Source organism: Odontesthes bonariensis, chromosome 18 (genome assembly GCF_027942865.1).
Source record: "Odontesthes bonariensis isolate fOdoBon6 chromosome 18, fOdoBon6.hap1, whole genome shotgun sequence".
NCBI lineage: Eukaryota > Metazoa > Chordata > Actinopteri > Atheriniformes > Atherinopsidae > Odontesthes > Odontesthes bonariensis.
Window position 1 is genome coordinate 16389396 of NC_134523.1, and position 19503 is coordinate 16408898.

Below are 19503 nucleotides of genomic sequence, written 5' to 3' on the forward strand. Positions count from 1 at the left end.
TGAGGCGCGGTGGCGCTGCTATGAATAATTCAGCTATAAATAAGGCGCCTAATTTAAAAAAAAAAACAAAAAAAAACAACCAGTGTTGTCTACACGACAGAAAACTTAGCTTAGAACCAATATGCACTTTGTTACCAGCAGCCTGTCACAAAGACACGTCATTAATTCCCCATCTCTTTAGTTGCATCTATGAAAAATGTTAAGGATGACAGTTTCACCAACATAACATAAACAGTGTCTGTGCACCAACAAGGTGCTTCCCAAAGCTGAAAACTGTCTGAGCATGGGGTGCAGTGTGTCCTTATAAAGATCAGGAATCTGGACGGAAGTGTAGAGAAAGGGAAGTGGCAGGAAAACTATGTAGATTAGAATGAACAGTGTCTGAAAGTGATGTCTTTAAGAAAAGGAGAAAATAAAATCCAACAAAAACCTGTCACAGGACCAGAGAGATGCACCTGGACCTTCAGTTGATCCATCTACTGTTCACTGAAGCCTCATCAGAGATGTTCTCCATGAAAAGAAGTCATTCTTAGAGGGGAAACGGAGAAAAAGCTGAGGTATGACAAATGACACAGGAACTGGACTGAAAATCAGCGGCAGCAGGTCTGATGGAGGGATGAATCCTCCCCAGAGCCCGGAGTTCAACATTACTGAAGCAGTGTGGGATCATCTTGACAGAGAACGGAACAAAAGGCAGCCGACATCCAAAGAAGAGCTTTGAAATGTCCTTCAAGAAACCTGTAGAACTGACAAAAAAAGCTTATCCATAAGTGGTTCAGTCTGTATAGAATAAAGGTGCTCGTACCAAATATTGACTTTCAAGCATGTTAGAATTGTACAAACTGGTTTTGCTTCATATACCATATTTATACTTCTATTTGCATTTTCCAATGAATCGACACATTTCCTGAAAATATTTAAAGAAATGAGGGGAGGCTCAACACTTTTGCATGGCGCTGTTGTTCCACTTCAGCTTAGTTTGTAATAAAAATTGGGTTTTTACACCAATAACCATTTCTCCCTATTGGGACCATTAGGCACAACTCACCCAGCTTTACGCAGTTTGTGTTGTTTTGCTTTTTTAACAAGCAACTCAACATAAATTAAACTCCACTAGGCCAATAAGCCCATTATATTGTACAGAAAACACTGTTTGGATGAGTGGAGGTACTGTTTATGTGTCTAAAAAAAAACTTTTTATAAACGAAACATTCAGATAATCCCCTATTTGTTTAATAAAAATCCCTACATAGAGATATACTAAAAAAACGATGGGAATCTTTACCTTGAATTAGAGCAAATTCCAAATCATTTCTTTTATATGAAACTTTCCTTGGTTTTTACACATTATTTAGACATTATTATTATTATTTAAGACATTATTTAGAATTAAAGGTGCATGTAAATTTAACCCATTTTTAATAAAAAAAAAAAAAAAACACCATCATTGGCCTCAACAATCAGTTTTCCACCAATAAAACCTTCACTAAACAGTCAGAAAAAATATTTCATTTCTCAGTAAGCTTGAAATAAAACTTTTCAGGAAATGTTGTAAATAGTGAATAAAATCATTCATCTGTAGCCCAGAGCATCATGACAAAGAACTTAAAAAGATTTAAAGGGTCTTCCAACCCTCATTTTAATACAATTATCAAACAAATTAGAAAAAAAAAAAAACACCCCCAAAAAACTAAAGGGTATTAAAAACAAATCTGGACAAAAACAAAAACAAAAGAAATCAGTCTTTACTTGGTAGTTCAGTACCTCTCCTTCTCCTCGCTGGTTCCACCAGGAGGCACCAGAGCACAAATACCAGTACAAAGCAAAAAGGAACAGCTGAGGGTGAGAAAGGAAAGGCAACTCGGACACTTAAAAAAAGAAGAGTAAGAGCAGAGGAGGAAGAAGAATCATTAGAAACACCTTATATTGTGGGACAAAATGTGAAAATGTTTTTTTTTCTTTTTTTTTGCCCTTTAGTCATTTGGTCTACTTCAAGGTCTCCAGCAGCGCAGAAACCAGAAAATAAACAACAGATCAGACAGTTACTGCATTGGTTCACATGCAACCCCCTCCCCTTATTTTTTCGTTTCTTTTTTTCATTTTTTTTTTAAAGGACTAAGCACATCTGATATGACATGATGTCACTACTTGCTATGCCAACACCACCCAAAAGCACTGATTTCACAATTCATGAGTACTGCAGAGATAAAAAACAAAACAAAAACAGAAACGCTCAACTCAAATGTAGTGTATAAAAAAACAAAAAAAAACCACCATGTACACAACCAAGACATAAGTTTAACTCATTGTTTAGTTCGTTGGTTGACGTTGCAGCTTGTTCACAACTGATGGAAGTTCTGGACAAAAGTTTTGTCCTAATATTTACAACTCCTCAGAGGTGAGATCCTCTCTGAGAGGTGTGGATGAAATCTCAGCCTGGTTCTCCTTTGGAATTATCAGCACGGGAAACAAAATGATAGTATACACATATATATATATATATATATATATATATATATATATATATATATATATATACATATATAGTTGAAGAATGTGCATGTTTGGAGTCGCAGGAACTGCTGAATTTATGTTTTACAATATACTTGATACTGACATTTTCATACTTCAATACATTGATTTATTTTTCCATCTCTTTCACCTGCTTGTGGTAATAAAAAAAAAAAGGAAAAAAAAAGGCCAACGATGTGATAGGGCAGTGCTGGACTGAAGCATTTTGGTTGTAAATTAAGCTGTGAATCGAATAGTTTTGGATCTTCTTGTACCCTTTTCATGTTTTATCCTGTTAAAATCTGTCATTTATCCAATTCCACTGTGTTAATACAAAGTATCAATTTCAACATCAGTTCCCCAAATAGTGAGAATTTTTGACTGTGTGTGTGTTGGAAACGTCGTCACGCACTTGTGATGCATGAGTGTGGAGAGTCAATCACAGTCAGTCAGTGCGGGAGCTTCTGTGTCAGTCAGTCGCAAACTGTTTGAGGTAGTGTGTTGATGTCAGTGCTTTGCTGGTTGGCAGGTGGATATCTGAAGAACTGAGTAGGTAACATTCATCTTGTTTTGACTCATATTAAGGTGGGAGGGGGTGTCATATAGCTGGAGTCACTCAAAGTGCTATGTATAAGCATGAAAGTCAATGAGTGTGTCGCTTTTTGTAATGAACAAGTAAAGGGCTGGCCAAGACTAAGTTGGGCAAGTAGCTGACATGGCACACAGGTCATTCAGTTAGATCAGTCTCTATTTGTCCATACATGCCACACCTCAACACTGCTCCATCTCTGCTGCACCTCAACTCTCATTAGCTGCCACCAGCTGACCTAATCCCTGGCGCACAAAAACGGCCTGTATGTCCTTGGTCTTGATGCAGAAGTCACAAGCCCAAACAGCAGCGCTCTCTCGAGTCAGTAGCCCATAGGCTGGTTCTGTCAGGCCTGTGCAGTCTCGGTGGAACCAGCGTTGGCAGGATGCCTCACAAAGGATGGCATCCTGGTCGTCGTGTACTTCCGCCAAACAGAGGCCACAAGGAAAGACCATCCCGGGACCACCAAGTTTTCCAGGGCCAGAACCGGGACCGGTTGAGGGGGCGGCGGGGCCAGGTGGCAAGGGAGATTGGGTGTTTGGAGTCGATGTGGAGTTAGAGGGGGGATTGGGATTGCTGCCAGGAGTGTTGCCACCATTGTTGTTAGTTATGTTGTTCTGACCAGAATTGGAAGCAGCGTTTGACAAAGGGCCGCCAGCACCAGGAGTACTGTTTTGTTGGTTGTAAGAGGTGGAGCCTGGGGCAGAGTTAGGAGGAGTGGATTGCTGCTGCTGGTTAGAGTTATTAGAGTTAGGGGTGTTTGTGTTGCTGGGGGGCTGTAGCTGACTGGATTGTGGATGCTGGGGCTGGCCTGATCCATTTAGGGGACCGGTAGGAGACGAATTGGGGTTAGGCTGTGGTGGTGCAGAAGGAGGCTGACCTGGTGTATTGGCACTGGGCTGTTGGACATCAGGGTGACCAGGGAAGCCTCCCCCAGGCTGTGATGGGCCAGAGTTAGGAGGGGGGCCAGGAGTGTTATTATTAGTGGGAGCGCCATTAGGGTTTAGATTAAGCTGCTGCTGTTGCTGCTGTTGTTGTTGTTGTTGTTGTTGTTGTTGTTGTTGTTGTTGTTGTTGTTGTTGCTGCTGCTGCGGAGGTCCTGGTGGTGCCCCAGCTCCAAAGTTTTTTCCATCCTCATTGCCTGGCCCTGGTGGACTAGGGCCAGGGTAAGGGCCATCCTGTGAGGGAGGAAATTGTCCTTGAGGGGGCAGACCTGGCAACCCTCCACCCACCATGTTGCCACCAGGGCCCATGCCACCCATGATATTCATCCCTGGACCTATGCCTCCTCCCATGGGAGGCAAGGGCCCTCGTGGGCCTCCACCTCCAGGTAATGGTGGGCTGTTGAAAGGGTGCCCACCCTGTCCGTGCTGCGGCTGGGGAGGCATGCTAAACCGAGGGTGGGGTGGCCCTCCTCCCCCAGGACCTCCCATACTCCCAGGAGAAAGCATGGCATTGAATCCTGGCCCAGGATGCATCGGGGGACTAAAATTGGGTGGCATATTAAATTGAGAGGGGCCAGCAGGAGGAAATCCACCTCCTCCTCCACCTCCCCCACTGCCACCACCACCACCGGCTCCAAATCCAGGCATTCCTCCAAAGCCTAGCTGGTGGTGGGGTCCAGCATTAGGTGCAGGGCCATAGGGTGGCCTGCGCCCAGGCTGACCACCTCCCGGTCCTCCTGGTCCTCCCATGAAGTTCATGCCTGCACTCATTCTGCCTCCACCTCCATACCCACCTCCTCCACCGGCACCTGGACTGGAAAGAAAAGGGGCACCGCCTGGTCCACCTGCCCCACCAGGTCTGGATGGAGGCCCAAAATCATCATCGAAGGGGTTGGAGGCAACCAGATGGTCCACCATTGGCGTAGGAGGAGGTGCAAACTCAGTGAGGTGGGAGAACCCTGCCGCCTAAAGTGAAGGAGAGCAAATTACAGCGTTTTATTCATTCTTTTTACTTCTCTTATAGGATCATATCCAAGCACTTTTCATTATTGAGAAAATGTGCATGTTAACAAAACAAAGACAAAAAAAAATATCCAAAAACTCTAACCTGAGTTGTGGATTTCCTCGCCTTCTTCTTCTCTGGGCTCTTCATCTGTGAAGCTGAAACAGTAAAAATATGGAGGGAAGGGGTGGAAAAGGGGAAACATAAGTAACAGAAACATTGCCTCCATTGTTCATACGACTGGTCCACCACCATTCAGGCGCAACATCACATTTGGACTGGCCAATACCCCTTAGTGACAGAGTGGAGCAGCTTTAGACCTAGGGCCTCTTTATCGAGTCCAACTGTTGACATGAATTAAATGATGGGACATAGACTGGCATGAGGACAAAATGCTGAACATCCAGGCGTTATCACCAAGCTTATGAAGCCTTGAATCGCAAATGACCCAGGCAGACCAAATGACCCAGGCAAGAGGGAGAGAGGCCGCAAACAGAGGCAAAAGAGGTAAGGTCAATGAGGGAGACAAGAAAAGACATGAGAACGAGGAAACGGAATTGCAGGTACACTGATAGCAAGATAGACATAAACCCCGTTCACAGATCCACTCTGTGAGAAAACAGCTACCACCGGAGACAGTCGGGAAGTTTACATATGGGGGAGGCGAAAAGGGATTTGCTAACAGCACCAGTGCAACCCTTTGCAGCGCAGTAATGGATGATTCCGATCTGATTGGGAGATGGGTGAAATTAATTCCTACCTTTTCGTTTTCCTTGTCCCGCCAGTAGTCTCCCCGATTCGGCAGCCATTAGCTAATATGACTGTCGGTGAAGTGGCATATCACCGTTCATATGCAAGAAAAAAAAAAAAGTTAAAAATGACGACGTCTTGAAGGCTTTATGCCGACTCGGTGGAATCTGCCTTCAGGTCATGTCTACGGTGGCCCTAAGGTGCAACACACAACAACACTGGACACAACGAAAAAACAAACAAACAAACCCCCAAAAAAGGAAAAGTTAACAAACGAAAGAACTAAAATATACAAAAGAAAAAAAATCCGAAAAAACTAGAACAAATTTAAAATCGACAACTCAGAAGAAAAAAAAATCTAAACAAAACGGAAAATAGCATTTCGCGGAACTAAACGTGTGTTGTTTAAGCCGCCTGTTTTGTGAAATGTCTTGCTTTCTGCTTTGTTGTAGTGTTTTCTGCAGTGTTTTAGTTTTTTCGTTGTCTTATCTGTGATGTGTTTTCTGCTTTCATGCTGAGTTATTCGCAAAGTGCATCTTGTCCAGGGTTGTTGTGAATTTTGCATCTCAGGGTCACCATACGTGTCTGTAAGGCCTAAAACTGTAATTACAGAATTTGCTAAAAGTCAATAGCAACTGGATTAGCTGGTGAAATAACGCCGGCCCGGGTCTGCGAACTCTTTTCCAGCTGCAAATCTTTCGCCATGGTGTCTGTCACGCCGGGATTTGGTCACCAAATAAACGCCTGGTAAAATGAGCAGGCTAACGTTATGTAGCACAAGTTCCCCTTGATGCAAGCCAGTTTCTCTTGGCTGAGTGAAACTGGTTGCTTGCTACCTGGCGTCACTGTCAGTTCAAGCAAGTTACAGAGGACCCCTTCCTTCTCTAAAGTAATCACTTACAGATGTGTGGCTATGAACTCGCTAGCTAACGCAAGCCAGTTTATACATTAGCGAACTAGCTAGCCACGTTATTCAATGTGGCTAGATAGCAGCGTTGAGATTTCACCCAGCAGTCGCAGCACTGGATCACTTAACCAATTATTTGATGTGTGCCTCTACATCCATATGTGAAAATGTGCACTTAATTAAACGTTTGAAATCATTTATGAGACAAAGCAATCGATTACGTTATGAGAACTGTTGTTTACTATGCTAACATTAGCTAGCAAGCTAATGTTAGCTAACGGTAGCTAGCCATCTTGCAGACTGTCGTGGAAGCAAACTGTACCCTTTCTCCGTTGCTTGCTCTGCTGTCCTTTAAATTGAAACTCTCTGGTGTGTCATTGCCAGCAAACCAGTCGTCACACGGTGTATGCTTGTTGATCCACCATTCAACTATAATTCATTCAAAAACGCAAATTTTGCCATAATTATCATGGCCTTCTATCGCTACCGGACAAAGAGGAATAAGCAGGAGCATCGCGCACTGAGGAAGGTTACATGTCACCGCCAAAATAGGGGTGTCGGTAGGTAACACTAATCAATCGGAAACTAAATTAGGCAAAGACAGTGTAAAATATCAGTTTTTATGGATAACACTGCGGTCTATTATAGTTTATTTTACTGATACACCAGAATTGTCAACTTATATTATATTGATTTTTGCCTAATAGTATCAGCATCACACCCCTAAATGCCACACATGGAGCAGCTCTGAACGGACCATGTCTCAGCGATGCACTGTACATTTAAAAGCAGTGGCGGACATCAATTAGTCAGCCAATTAAGCATATTATTAAGTAATGTTTTAATCAATACTGAATTAATACACTAAATAAAAAAATCTCCATAACACTAGACTTTATTTTAGAGTAATTATATGAATGGCAGTGATATGTACAAAAATACCGGTGCTGTCTACAACTACTAATTAAAGCATTATGGCAATATGCAAAGTTAAACATGAAGCCCGGATTTTTGTTTTTTATTCTTATGATTATTATGTAATAAAATCAAACTGAAAATGCATTATTCAGGCTTATTAATCCACAGAATACCAAAGGTTTCCCTGTAATTAGTGGGTTACTTCAGCGTGGTTCAAAATGTGCCAGATTCCTAAATTCCTTAAATGGTTATTTTGTCATGGTGTCTGCAATCAAAGGGTTTTCACCGCCCACCATGTCCTGCTTCCCCTCCTTAACTAGAGATACCCCCTCCCCTCTGTTCTCCAGGCGCAGTCTGGAGTCTCATTGCGACAGTGGACGTTAGTAAAAGATCGAAAAACCGCGCTGGGAATGGGACCGCAAATCAGCACAAAGAAAAACTTTGCTTTTTTTCGGATGATTCCTCTCCGAAGGCATCTGTTCATGCAAAGGGAATAAACTTTGAGCAAAAAAAGGAATGAGCCAATAATTACAAATGGGATAAAGTAGGTGTTGTAATTGGTTTCGTAACCTGTCACTTTTTTTTGTCTTTTTACATTTTGTTACTTACCTTTAAAAAAAAAAAAAAAAATAGGTTTAAGGACAAAGTCACTGCCTCTTGTGAGCATCTCTGACATAATTTAAAGTGAGGTGTGGAAATGTTTACTTCACAGGCTCTATCCTAGAATAAAACAACGGAAGTCTTTTGTTAGAGAGGCTGTGATTTCTAAAGGTGCGTCCCTGGGGCCCTGGTGTATGGCGCTAAAAGGTGTCAGAGCAGGCAGAAAAGAATACTGGTTTCCATCCGAGTTAACATGGCAAAGTGGTTCAAGGAGTTCCCCATAACTCTGAAAAATGGTACCGACAGAATACGCTCAGCCTCCGAGTCAGGCTCACAACCAAGAGCCAATAAACCCGGTCTGGTGGCCAGCATTGGTACCAAAACAACGGGCTCCAAAACGGGCCATCGCAAAAACTCCTCTGTCGACTGCACAGGCGGAGGAGGTGGAGGCGTTGGGTCACTCTTGTCCGGGAGAAACCGAAAAAACTCGGCCACAGAGCTGAGTAGAAACGGTGTGAACTCCCAGAAAGATGGAAAAGTTTGGGACAGTCTCTTGTCCGGGAAGAGTCGCAAGAACTCCAAAACAGAACCTGTATTTGAGGAGCAGCACAGACCTCTGAAGACTTCTCCGTCTGCCAATGCCTACATCAGCAGGCTGATAAGAGTGGACAAACAGGACAAAACACCCAATTTCAACAGCGGTACCATCACCAGCGCAGTGGTGCCTGAAGCTGAGAAACCGGTCCAATGCAAGACAGAAACAGTGAGTTACACAATATTTAATACAGGCTCTAACTATAATATCTTAATGTTTTTTCCCCCTTTGAAAGTGTTGCTTCTTACCTTAATTGACCATTTTCAACTTTTCTGTGACTGATGTAGTAATTGATGTATGTGCTGTGTCTCTGGAGACATAATTAGGAAGGCAAAAAATAATTTGTACCAATTAAGTAAAAGTTTGAGGCATATACTTTCTTTACTATAATATTTTAAGTTTATATTAATAAATAAACACATATATCATGTTACATACTACATACTACTCACTTTTCATATTCAGATTTCCTTGAATAAACTTCAAAATGGGTTTAAAATATACACAATATATATTATACTTTTTAGCTCCAACTTGACCAACCACTGCTTATGTAAATGCATCAACTTTTGTGTAGAATATGATATCTAGTGAGACGTGAGTGAAAAAATGAAAAAACTGTTGCATAATAATTAGACTTTGATAAATGCACTTTATTTGAACATGAAGTTCTAAGGTTTGACAGGATGCCAGCTCAAACAAAATGAATGCCACCTTCCTCCATTGAAGTCACAATACAATGAACACGACACCAACAATAAAAGTTAAGAAGAGTCATCAAATCTGTTCACAATGAAGAAGCTGGGACCAAGTCCAAGCTCCGAAAAGTGATATTATTGTTTTGTTATCTCCCTCCCCTTTTGTCTCAGTTTCCCATTGTGTCCACTCCTCCCAGTCTGCCTTTCTGTTCCTCTCCACTCTCCGTGCTTACACCCATCTTCCCTGCCTCCAACACAAACCTGTGGTTAGACATGAGGCCTTTACCTTCCCCTCCTGCATGCAATCTGGGTCTGTGTTCACCTCCATTCTGCCCCTCCCTCCCTCGCTCACCCAGAATCATCCCTCCCTTTCACTACATTCAGCCCCCCTGGTGATGGCTATCAGGTTATAAAAAGCACCGTGTTATCTGACACTCAGGCGCTAATCCAAGTCCCCTCCAGCTCATCTTTAAAAAAAAAAACCAGTATGGAGACGTAAGGGAGCTGATGGTGGGGTGATGGTGAGATAAATGAGATCAAAATTGAGGTTTTATTTTTCAGAGATGGAGTGAATCCCCTTTCCCATCTCAAAACCAGCCAGTAGGTTGCAAGTTCTCTTGTTAGGTTATGCCTGTGTGTCCAAGTCAAATGTGGCGTTTCCCCAGGAGGTGAAGGTGAAGACCTGTGTCGTTGAGTGAATAAATAAGTTCCACTAAACTCCCCCAAACTTAACACTCAACAACACTCAACGTTCTCATTTTGGTTAGCAGAGTTTCGGACTTACTCAAACACGACTTTTACAGCAGCCATTGTCTCTTACGGAGTAAAGTTAACAAGGTCTTATCTCTCATTGATAAGCTGACAGGCCAGTCAGGAATGACACAGAATGGAGGTTGATTGAATTTGAAAGGACAAGAATTTATGATAAAAGGAGCACCTGGAGAAGAAAAAATGGGTAAAAAGTGTTCTTCATATCAGCTGAAGGCTGCTTTGTTGTTTTATTACGTTAATTTGGCACGGTGTTATCACACCTCTCCAGCACTCGAGTGAACTGAGACAATTAATCAGAAACTAACAGGAAAATGGTCAAATTTGGCTGTTTCCTGCTTTTCAAACATAAGGGAAAAAGTAATCGGTAGATTAATTGTTTATAAATAAGTGGCAAGTCTTTTTTGTAACTATATGAGCCATATAAACCATAAATGTTCAATCACATAAAAAACAAAACAAAAATAATAAAAATAAACTTTTAGGAGCTTATTTGCACGCTTGATTTTGGAAGACTATTATTCATTTATTTATTTTTCCTGCACTCAGAGGCTCACTGATCCAGTGTTCTCATCATAGTTTGCAGCACCATGTACATTTTAATTTTTTTAATTTAAATTTTAATTGAAAGGAGGAATGAAAGAAAGAGGAAGAGAGGCTCCGACCCGCACCTTGGTAGCCTCTTCTAATCGATAGTTGAAATATTTCTAAAAATCAGCATCGCAAATATGTTACTTTTTGTGTTTTTATTTCCTTCCTAAACACAAAATTGTGGATTTTACTTTTTTTAATTGAAAAGGTTTTTATTCAATGTTCCTAAAATGAGCCTCTTTGTAACTTTCTCATCTGTTTTTCTGAGTTTAAAGTGTCTGGTTCTTGAAAAGAAATACTGATTTCTCTTTTTTTTTTCTTTTTTTTTTTATCAACCCAGTTGATCATTCTTGAAGATTACGCAGATCCCTTTGATGCTCAGAAGACCAAAGAACAAAGGGATGCAGAGAGGGTTGGGGAGAACGATGGATACATGGAGCCTTACGATGCACAGCAGATGATAACTGGTGAGTCTTTCCTCACTTGTGGCAGACAGCTCCGTGTTTGACCTCACAGTCCTTGTATGAATGACGGGATTCCCATTTTCAGTCCCCACAGTCATCGTAGTGAGAACGTGAACTCATTCCCGTAGTGCTTTCTGTACCCCATGGGGTTGCTACAGCAACTGCGTTGAATTTGGACAATGGGTGCAGTTTCCTGTCCGAGCTTCCTTTTTCCTGTCTCTGTTTCCTGGTGCTATTCTCCAAAAAGGAAGTTTGCTCTCAGCGCCTCCCAGCATCTCGGACGCAGCTCTGTGCAAACCCCTATATGGACCTGTCTGGCCATTAATCAAAACTTCCCAGCGTCAAGGAAATGTGGCCAGTTGACCAATCACATGCTGTCCTAACCTTTCATTCCAGCGGTGTATTGTTTTAACTAAAAGTGTTACACAATGGACTGCTGTGATTGTGAAAATGCTTTATTGCTCTGCTGTCTAGTTGTGCTTCAGTAAGGGCCGATGCTGAGAAGTCGGCAGAGGATGTGATGATGTGACTGAGTCAGTTTAAGAGGCTTAAATCATGCCAAGGAAGGAAGCAAGAGTCTGATGTCACTGTGTGTCAGTAAGCAGGCACTCAAAGGGGGGACAGCATCATCGTTAAGACTTTACTTAGCAGCCGACAATGGTCAACAGAATCCACCTTTATGTTTAATTGAAGTGTCTGTTAATACAGCTTCTTCTGCTGTGATTTCACACCCACTTCTGATTGTTTGGTTAGATTTGTAGTGCTCATAGTTTGACTATGATATGACTTTTCCTGCTAAAAGCATAGCTTGGAGAAGCTTTCCCAGGAAACTTTTGCTGCTTCAGCACACATGGCTCTTTATAGTGAAACAAAATGATTTAAAAAAACATTTATTTCACAAAAACTGGAGTTGTCTCTATACTGCTAACGCACTAAACTCTCATGGATACAGCGATAGAGCAAAGATTCATGAATGAAGACATTTATAAATGAATAACAATAAATGAGCTGACACTGATATATGTCTGTTCGTGCTATCACAGCCCAATTCTACTGTTAACTGACTCTTGATTTATGGCTTGAAAATATGTTACGTCTTCTCAAGAATTCTTACCCATTGGACATATTAGGGTTGCAAATGAAGGGTTTGATAAGTAGATATTACTGGCAATATTGAATTTCATTCTAAGAAGATACTTGACCATGTTATTCTTAGTATTCAAATGCACTTAGAATTGAATTTCTGTTTTGCTTTCCCTCATTTCCACACAAGCATTAGTGCAGATGTGCTGGTGCTCAATGGCAGGTACACCCACTCAGCTAAGTTGATGGACTCTTTTCTGTTGATAGAAGCTCTGTGGCTACCATCAGTGCGAGAACAACCCAGATTGCTACAGCAGGACGGGCTGGATATATCGAAACTAAAGGTTGTGGTTGATCACTATTTGTAGAAAAGCACGATTTTCTGAGAAAAGTATCTGTTTTAAGTAGAGTGCATGAGTCATGCCCATACAGCAGGACCAAGAGTGAGCATCGGCCATACTGTTAAAATGGATCCGTCGCATTGCTTTTCATTTGTTGGTTGATGCTTCGGCCCCATCGGAGCCTCAATGTGTTTGTGTTTTAAACTCATTTCGGGGTTACGTTTACTTTTGCAGCTCAGAGTCTAACACACAAGTTTATCTCATCCACCTTGGTGTCGTGTTTCCATCACTGCCAACCGGAGCTGTGTCTGATTAATACCCCTGACTTTCCCCCTGCATAACATTAAAAAACAAAGAATGAATTACAATAAAGCTAGAGCTGTACAGTATCTGCTGATGGTTTAGTGTGTTGTGCAACACATATTTATCTTCTATTTGGAAAAATGCAAGAATTATGAGATAATTCAGCAATGACTTGAAAGGATCTATTTGTAAAGAATTTCTGGAATGAATGAGGTGAATTTGTAAGGGAATGTGCCTACATAGAAAATCAAATTAATGTTAAAAACATGCAACGACTATACAAAATTATCATATAGGAGACACAGCTCTATGATAACACTATTGTTAATGAAATCAATAGAATTAATAAATCGATGTTGAAAAATATATGTTTGAATATTGTGTAGTTGCAAGAGGGTTCCTGGTGTGAATCCCGGCTGGAGCCTTTCTGTGTGGAGTGTGCATGTCCTCCCTGTGTTTGTGTGGGTTCTTTCCAGGTACTCGTTAGGTTAATTGGTGATTCTAAATTTACCCTGGGAGTGAGTGTGAGTGTTTGTCTCATTTGTCTCCGTGTGGCCCTGTGATGGACTGGCGACCTGTCCAGGTTGTACCCCGCCTCTCGCCCAATGACGGCTGAGATAGGCTCCAGTCCCCAATTGGGATAACATCAACCAATGGGAGTGGCTGATATTTAGCTAGCGGGTCCTTTTGGAGTTGCATTGACTTTGCCCTGAGACTGACAATTCTTATGTCGATGCAACTTGTTTAGGAACAAAAGAAAAAAAATCATTGGGCTATGTAAGCACTGAAAAGTCATTGGGTTTGTTATTGTTAAACAAACTAAAACGTATTTTCTCAAATGCCATCAAAGGAAAAATAAATGACAGCAACCAGAATTTCACAATCAGTGATTACCAACATTTATCGTGGCATTAATGCAAAAATTTAGAGGTTGAATAATTTCTCTGGTTGCCCTTTTGTTTCTTGCTCAGTCACTGTGGCAGCTGTGATAGGTATTGGTCCACAAACTCTTGATCCTCTTTCTCGTCCAGTGTCCTGGCCGTTCACTCATGCAGTGCCACATACAACTGTTGGAGGAAATGCATCACTCGAGTTTGGAGGGTATTTATCTTTCAGCAGAGATTTTAAATATTTATTCCTTGTTTTGAACCTGCCAGAGATCAGACGTCGGGGATCTAAGGACCTGCTGAAGGTGTGTGTGCTGGTGGAGGGGAATGAGGGAACAGTGGAAGAAGATCAGCCTCCTCCCTTGCAGATCTATGACGTCCCATATGAGGGAAGTGGTGACAGTGAGAAGACGATGGTCACAAGGCCGGAGCTGGACCCTCGTCCCGCCACTGAGTACGAGTTGCCCTGGGAGTGGAGGAAGGAGCATATTGTCAGAACTCTGTCAGGTACAGTGTAGCTTCTTTCAGCACGGTATAATCTCTTATCATGGATTTTCATTGTGGTTAAAGTTTTGCTGGACTAGTTGCCAATGTTTACCCATATGAAAGGATTTTGTTCAAAAACCAGTCATGCTTACCCTCACATCTATATTTTATAAGCCCCACAGACCAACAGCATTCTGGATAACTTCTTGTATGAAACATCAAAGCGGTCATATAGGCTTCAACATTCAGTTCAAACTCAGACAGAAAGTCAATTATTCCTTTACAATACATAAAGTCTTGTTTTTTTTGGCCGCCTCTCGTCTTCCCCCAGCACAATTTGACAGCCCATCAAAAGACGAGACATGTCACCCCACACTCACAAGACAGCCCCAGCATCTAGCGGGCCAGCCGCAGCAGCATCAACATTTGAGGCAGAAAAGCTGGACTCAAAAGATCCTGAGATCCTCGCCTCCGACTTTGCTCTCGTCTTCTATGACTGGCAGCAGCCCTGAGAGCGAGCCCTGCTGTGTGGACCCCTCACTGCCCCTGGAAAAACAGAGGTAAGGAGAGCCTCAGGTGCTTTAAGTGCCAGAATAGTAAATATAGAGCTTTGTTAATCCAAATTCTGGACTAAAAAGGCCTTCATCAAATTGAATTCTTACCTACAAGAAATGCTCATTTCCAAAGAGCTTTTATTTTGATGTCATGCAAGATTCTACACTTAATTGATCAGTCAGAGATGAAGTGTAGTCACCCCACTTCCACCTTTTGTCTCAGCTGGTACCATGGCTGTGTGACACGCCAGGAGGCCGAGTTTCAACTGCAATCGTGCAAGGAGGCCAGCTTCCTGGTCAGGAACAGCGAGTCAGACAACAGCAAGTACTCCATCGCCCTCAAGTGAGTGTAATCTGAAAGTACATGGGAAGTCGATCAATGACTCAAAAGTTGCTAAATGGATTCAGATTTCTTATATCCCGCAGGCATTAGGTTATGAAAGAATGAAGGTATAATGGGTCCAGTCGTAAACTTATTTTAATTTTTTCCATATCTAATTTATTCTTATTTATTTTAAGATAAGGATGTTTATACTCAATACACTGTATTTCTTTGAAATACAAAAACCAACAATCGAATTATGCTACTAACAAGCACAACCCGTGTATTTAAAGCTCGTCCCTTCAACGTATAGAACTCTGTTCTGCTTCTCACCATGATTTCAGATACATCAGTAGATCATGCTTTTGCGCTAAATATCTAGTTTTTTTTGTCTTTTAAAAAAATAGGATATACAGTGGAGATACATGTTGATGATTAGCAGAGCAAGAAGGTTCCCGGTCTGAATCTCAACTGGAAGTTTTCTGTGTGGCGTTTGATTGTTTCAAGCTTGTGTGGGCTCTCTCCAAGTTCTCTGGCTTAATTGGTGATTCTAAATTAACATAGGAGAGAATGTAAGCAGGTATAGTTGTTTGTCCCATTTGTCTCTGTGCTTGCCCTGGACTGGCAATCTGTCTAGGGTGTTCTCTGCCTCTTTCCCTTTGGCAACTGGGACAGGCTCCAGCCCCCCCTGTTATCCTGAATAACACTGTTATGGAAAACAAATGGATGAAATTTGTACAGTGGCTCTGAGGTTCAAATAAAAAAAAAAAAATCATAACATTGTGTTAATCTTATCTGAAATGTTGTGTGTTTAGTTTTGTTGTGGGCAGTGGTGCTGTGGTTGTCACAGACACTTGACACCAAGAAGGTCCTTGGCTTGAACCTCAGCTGGGGTCTTTCATTGTGGACATTTTATGTTCTCCTTGTGCTTTTGTGGGTTTCCTGCCACAGTCTAAGGATGCGCATGTTAGGTTAAGTTGTAATAGTAATTTGGCCATAAGTCTTTGTTTTTGTGTACGTGGTTGTCTGTGTGGACTGGCCCCATATTCAAGGTACAGCAGTTGGCCTGGTTAAAAACTGCCTTGGATGGGCTCAAAGAACATGATAAAGAGTCTGAGGTGCTCACCTGCCATCCAAAGTCACCAAATACTAATTGGATGGGATTCCAATGGTAGTCCAATCCAAAAAGACCTCACAACTCACAGAGCCCAAAGGATCCATTGCTAACATCCTGGTACCAGAGAGTTGAGGACAACCTGAGCTCATATAGCAGCATGAGGATAAAGTACTCAGTAAAGTTATAGCTGATCATGTGTAGATTAAATTAATTTTGTCCCTTTATTTTTCTCTATTTTTTTCTCTTTTGCTTTCAGAATTTATTGTCTGCCTTTGCTTTGACAATCAAACTTGTAAGGGGATGAGGTTATCTGTTTTTAATGTTGAATGAAAAAACGTATATTCATTCTCTCCCCTCCTGTGTGTGTCTCAGGACGAGCCAGGGCTGCGTTCATATCATTGTTGCCCAGACAAAAGAAAATGGTTACACCCTGGACCAGAGCAGCTGCGTGTTCCCCAGCATCCCAGAGGTGGTGCACCATTACTGCTCTCAGCGTCTGCCTTTTAACGGGGCAGAGCACATGACCCTGCTACACCCAGTGCCCCGGATCCACTGACTCCACCTTAAAGCGGCTTTGGAATATGAAGCAAATACCCCTCTGGACCTGCCTAGAAAAAGAAAAATCTGTCACAATATCCCCTCTGATGAGTGTACTTATATTTCCACTCTGTTCAAGGCAGGCCTCGGGTTGTTTCTCATCTGTATGACTTTTACTTTATGTGTTAATTAAACGATTTCATCTTTGAAATGCGTGCAGAGCCCCTAGTTGGCTTCTTTTTAATTTGTTTTACTTTGATGTGCAGCTGATGCAAAACATCCAGGCTGCTGTTTTGCATGTGAACAAGCTCAGCAGATACGATGAGGCACTTTTACCGATTTAAATGTGACCTGGATGAGGACAGAACTCAATGATGTGTTGTTTCAGCCATCCATTATTGATATTCTGGAAGCTGCTCCTTATATTTTAGCTGTTATTGAGTGAAATTTTCGGTGGTAAAACACACTGTAGTTTGTGGCTCTCTACTACTCTCTAGTGGATGCGTTGGTACCCTGCACCAACAACACAAAGACTTCTTTTACTGAAGTTTATAAGTCCAAGCACATAAGCATATCATTCCACTTTTAAAGATATGAACACCAGATGTTTTATGTGTATCTTTGCAGAAAATTGTAACCACTACCCATATACCATTGGTTTTCTGTTTCAAATGTCCCTTGAGGATTTCCTCTGTTTTACTGTGAATGAGGGGGTTGTTTCTATTGTATTGTCTGCACTGTGAAGAGTGAGTGATTCACCACAATGCAATGTGCTTGATTGCTCTGCAGTAGTCAGAGGGTTTATGACTAGTTTAAAGCTTAAACAAGCCTGTTAAATTCTGGAGAATGTCAGTAAAGTATTCCTGCAGTTTACTGTGATTTGTATGAAGAAAACATTGTAAAATGAAGGTTTTATGCCAACTGTCTTGAGGAATACAATTGAGGATCAAATGCAGATAAAAGTTCAAGTAAACAAAAGCAGCAAAAGACTCTGTTGATACCAACATAGAATAAATGTCAGCCTTGTCTCTTTTTGAATTCACTTGTTAGTTCAGGCCCCTGTTGCTAAAAGGTGATATTGTTCTCCACCAAGGTGAGATGTCCCCTGGTGCTGTGAGGAGGAGGAGGAGGAGGAGGAGGAGGAGGAGGAGGAGGAGGAGGAGGAGGAGGAGGAGGAGGAGGAGGAGGAGGAGGGATGGCCTTTTATTCACTGAAAATCTTTTATTTTCTTCATTTATTCTAAACATAATTCATCAACATGTAGGCACAGTGTGTTAACTCTTTCTTCAGGTGTATGCTGGAAACAATTTTAGGCAACATTTACCTGCAACACAATTCTGACCTGAAGCTCTACTACAAAGTGTATTTTTGTGTATTTTTTATTTTTTGGAGGTCTGCCATTCACATATCTCATCAAAATCTTTATAGGAAGGCAGTTTCTCTCAGAGGAGACACTCTTTCTATGCTTTTTTTTTTTTTTTTTTCAAACAAAAAATGTATGTCTTTTGATGTGTGGAGACTTATCAAATGTTGAAAAACACATTATAAAAGGTCCTGAATCTCAATGCTGGAAATATTCTGTGAGATTCTCTCTAATCCCAATAAATCGACAACATAAACAACTAAATGTGAAGTGTTTCTTTTCAGTGATGTGTGCTCTGAAGGAAGGCGATCAAAGTTTCTCATCACCCTTCATGACCCAGCCTCTTCACGATGACTGAATGAGGGCATTATTGAACTTAATGATTCTTAAACTTGTTGGAGACTGATTGTGATTTGAGCTGTTCTGTAATTTGTCTTGGTTCGCAAAAATGGGTTAAAATTTTATTCCGAATTAGTGTGAGGAGGGGAAGGTGGAAGGCCTGGTTGAGGGATTAGGTTTTTCCCGAGGATCATGTTGAGGACAAACAGCTTACGTACCTGTAGTGTGCACCGGCTTGTGCACATCGAAGGTAAATGCAGCACTAAAAACAAAGAGTAAGAGTAGTATCATTACACTCATGTCAAGGACACTTAATGTGAAGGGAAAAAAGAGCATTTGACACCATTCCTCTCTTCTTCCCTCCTTTTCTTACGTATCTCCTTTACCTTCCTCACTCGTTTGGTGTTATCTGAGGCTGATGACTGTCTAGCATCTGTTTCCCCTTGACTCTCAGGGAGGACATCTTCCCTGCTTGCCTATGTTTCATGCCAAGAGTTTGCGCTTTAATTCATGAAGGTACGTACCCACAGGTTAGGCTTCATTACTTTGAAACCACAGATAACTTTCAGTCTTCTCACGAATGTTGTGTTACCTCATGGTTTGCGGCAATCTTCTTAATCAGGAACACGGTGTCAGGTGACCTACGAGCCGCTTTTATCCGCTTCTCTGCTTTTATATGCTCCTATAAAACATCAACCATTGTCAGTGGCAGGTGAAATTCTAATTTGGTTTAATTTTCAAATCAGACGTAAGACTTTAGTTTACCTTAGATGTATATAATTGAAGAAATACCAGCTAAATACTTGAAAGAGCCAAAAGTAAAAGCTCTCGGT

At 41.6% G+C, this 19503-nt stretch overlaps 2 protein-coding genes across 5 annotated transcripts; one reads left to right on the forward strand and one right to left on the reverse strand.

Annotated features, from left to right (window-relative positions):
• Positions 1–1610: 1610 nt before the first annotated feature.
• pygo2 (pygopus homolog 2 (Drosophila)) lies at positions 1611–7246 on the reverse strand. 4 transcript variants are annotated; one of them, XM_075449764.1, is made up of 4 exons: positions 7027–7246; positions 5808–5868; positions 5153–5205; positions 1611–5010 (listed from the first exon to the last, which is right to left on the reverse strand). In XM_075449764.1, the coding sequence occupies exons 2-4, from the start codon at positions 5854–5856 to the stop codon at positions 3310–3312; spliced, it is 1803 nt and encodes a 600-aa protein (XP_075305879.1). In that variant the 5' UTR covers positions 5857–5868; positions 7027–7246; the 3' UTR covers positions 1611–3309. The 4 variants fall into 4 exon arrangements, with proteins under 4 accessions (XP_075305879.1, XP_075305878.1, XP_075305880.1 ...); XM_075449763.1 differs by having other exon boundaries at positions 5808–6015; XM_075449765.1 differs by lacking the exon at positions 5808–5868.
• Positions 7247–7973: 727 nt separating this feature from the next.
• LOC142368055 (SH2 domain-containing adapter protein E-like) lies at positions 7974–18092 on the forward strand. Its single transcript, XM_075450103.1, has 6 exons — positions 7974–8985; positions 11215–11341; positions 14223–14459; positions 14770–14998; positions 15216–15335; positions 16804–18092. The coding sequence occupies exons 1-6, from the start codon at positions 8476–8478 to the stop codon at positions 16985–16987; spliced, it is 1407 nt and encodes a 468-aa protein (XP_075306218.1). The 5' UTR covers positions 7974–8475; the 3' UTR covers positions 16988–18092.
• The last annotated feature ends 1411 nt before the right edge of the window (positions 18093–19503 follow it).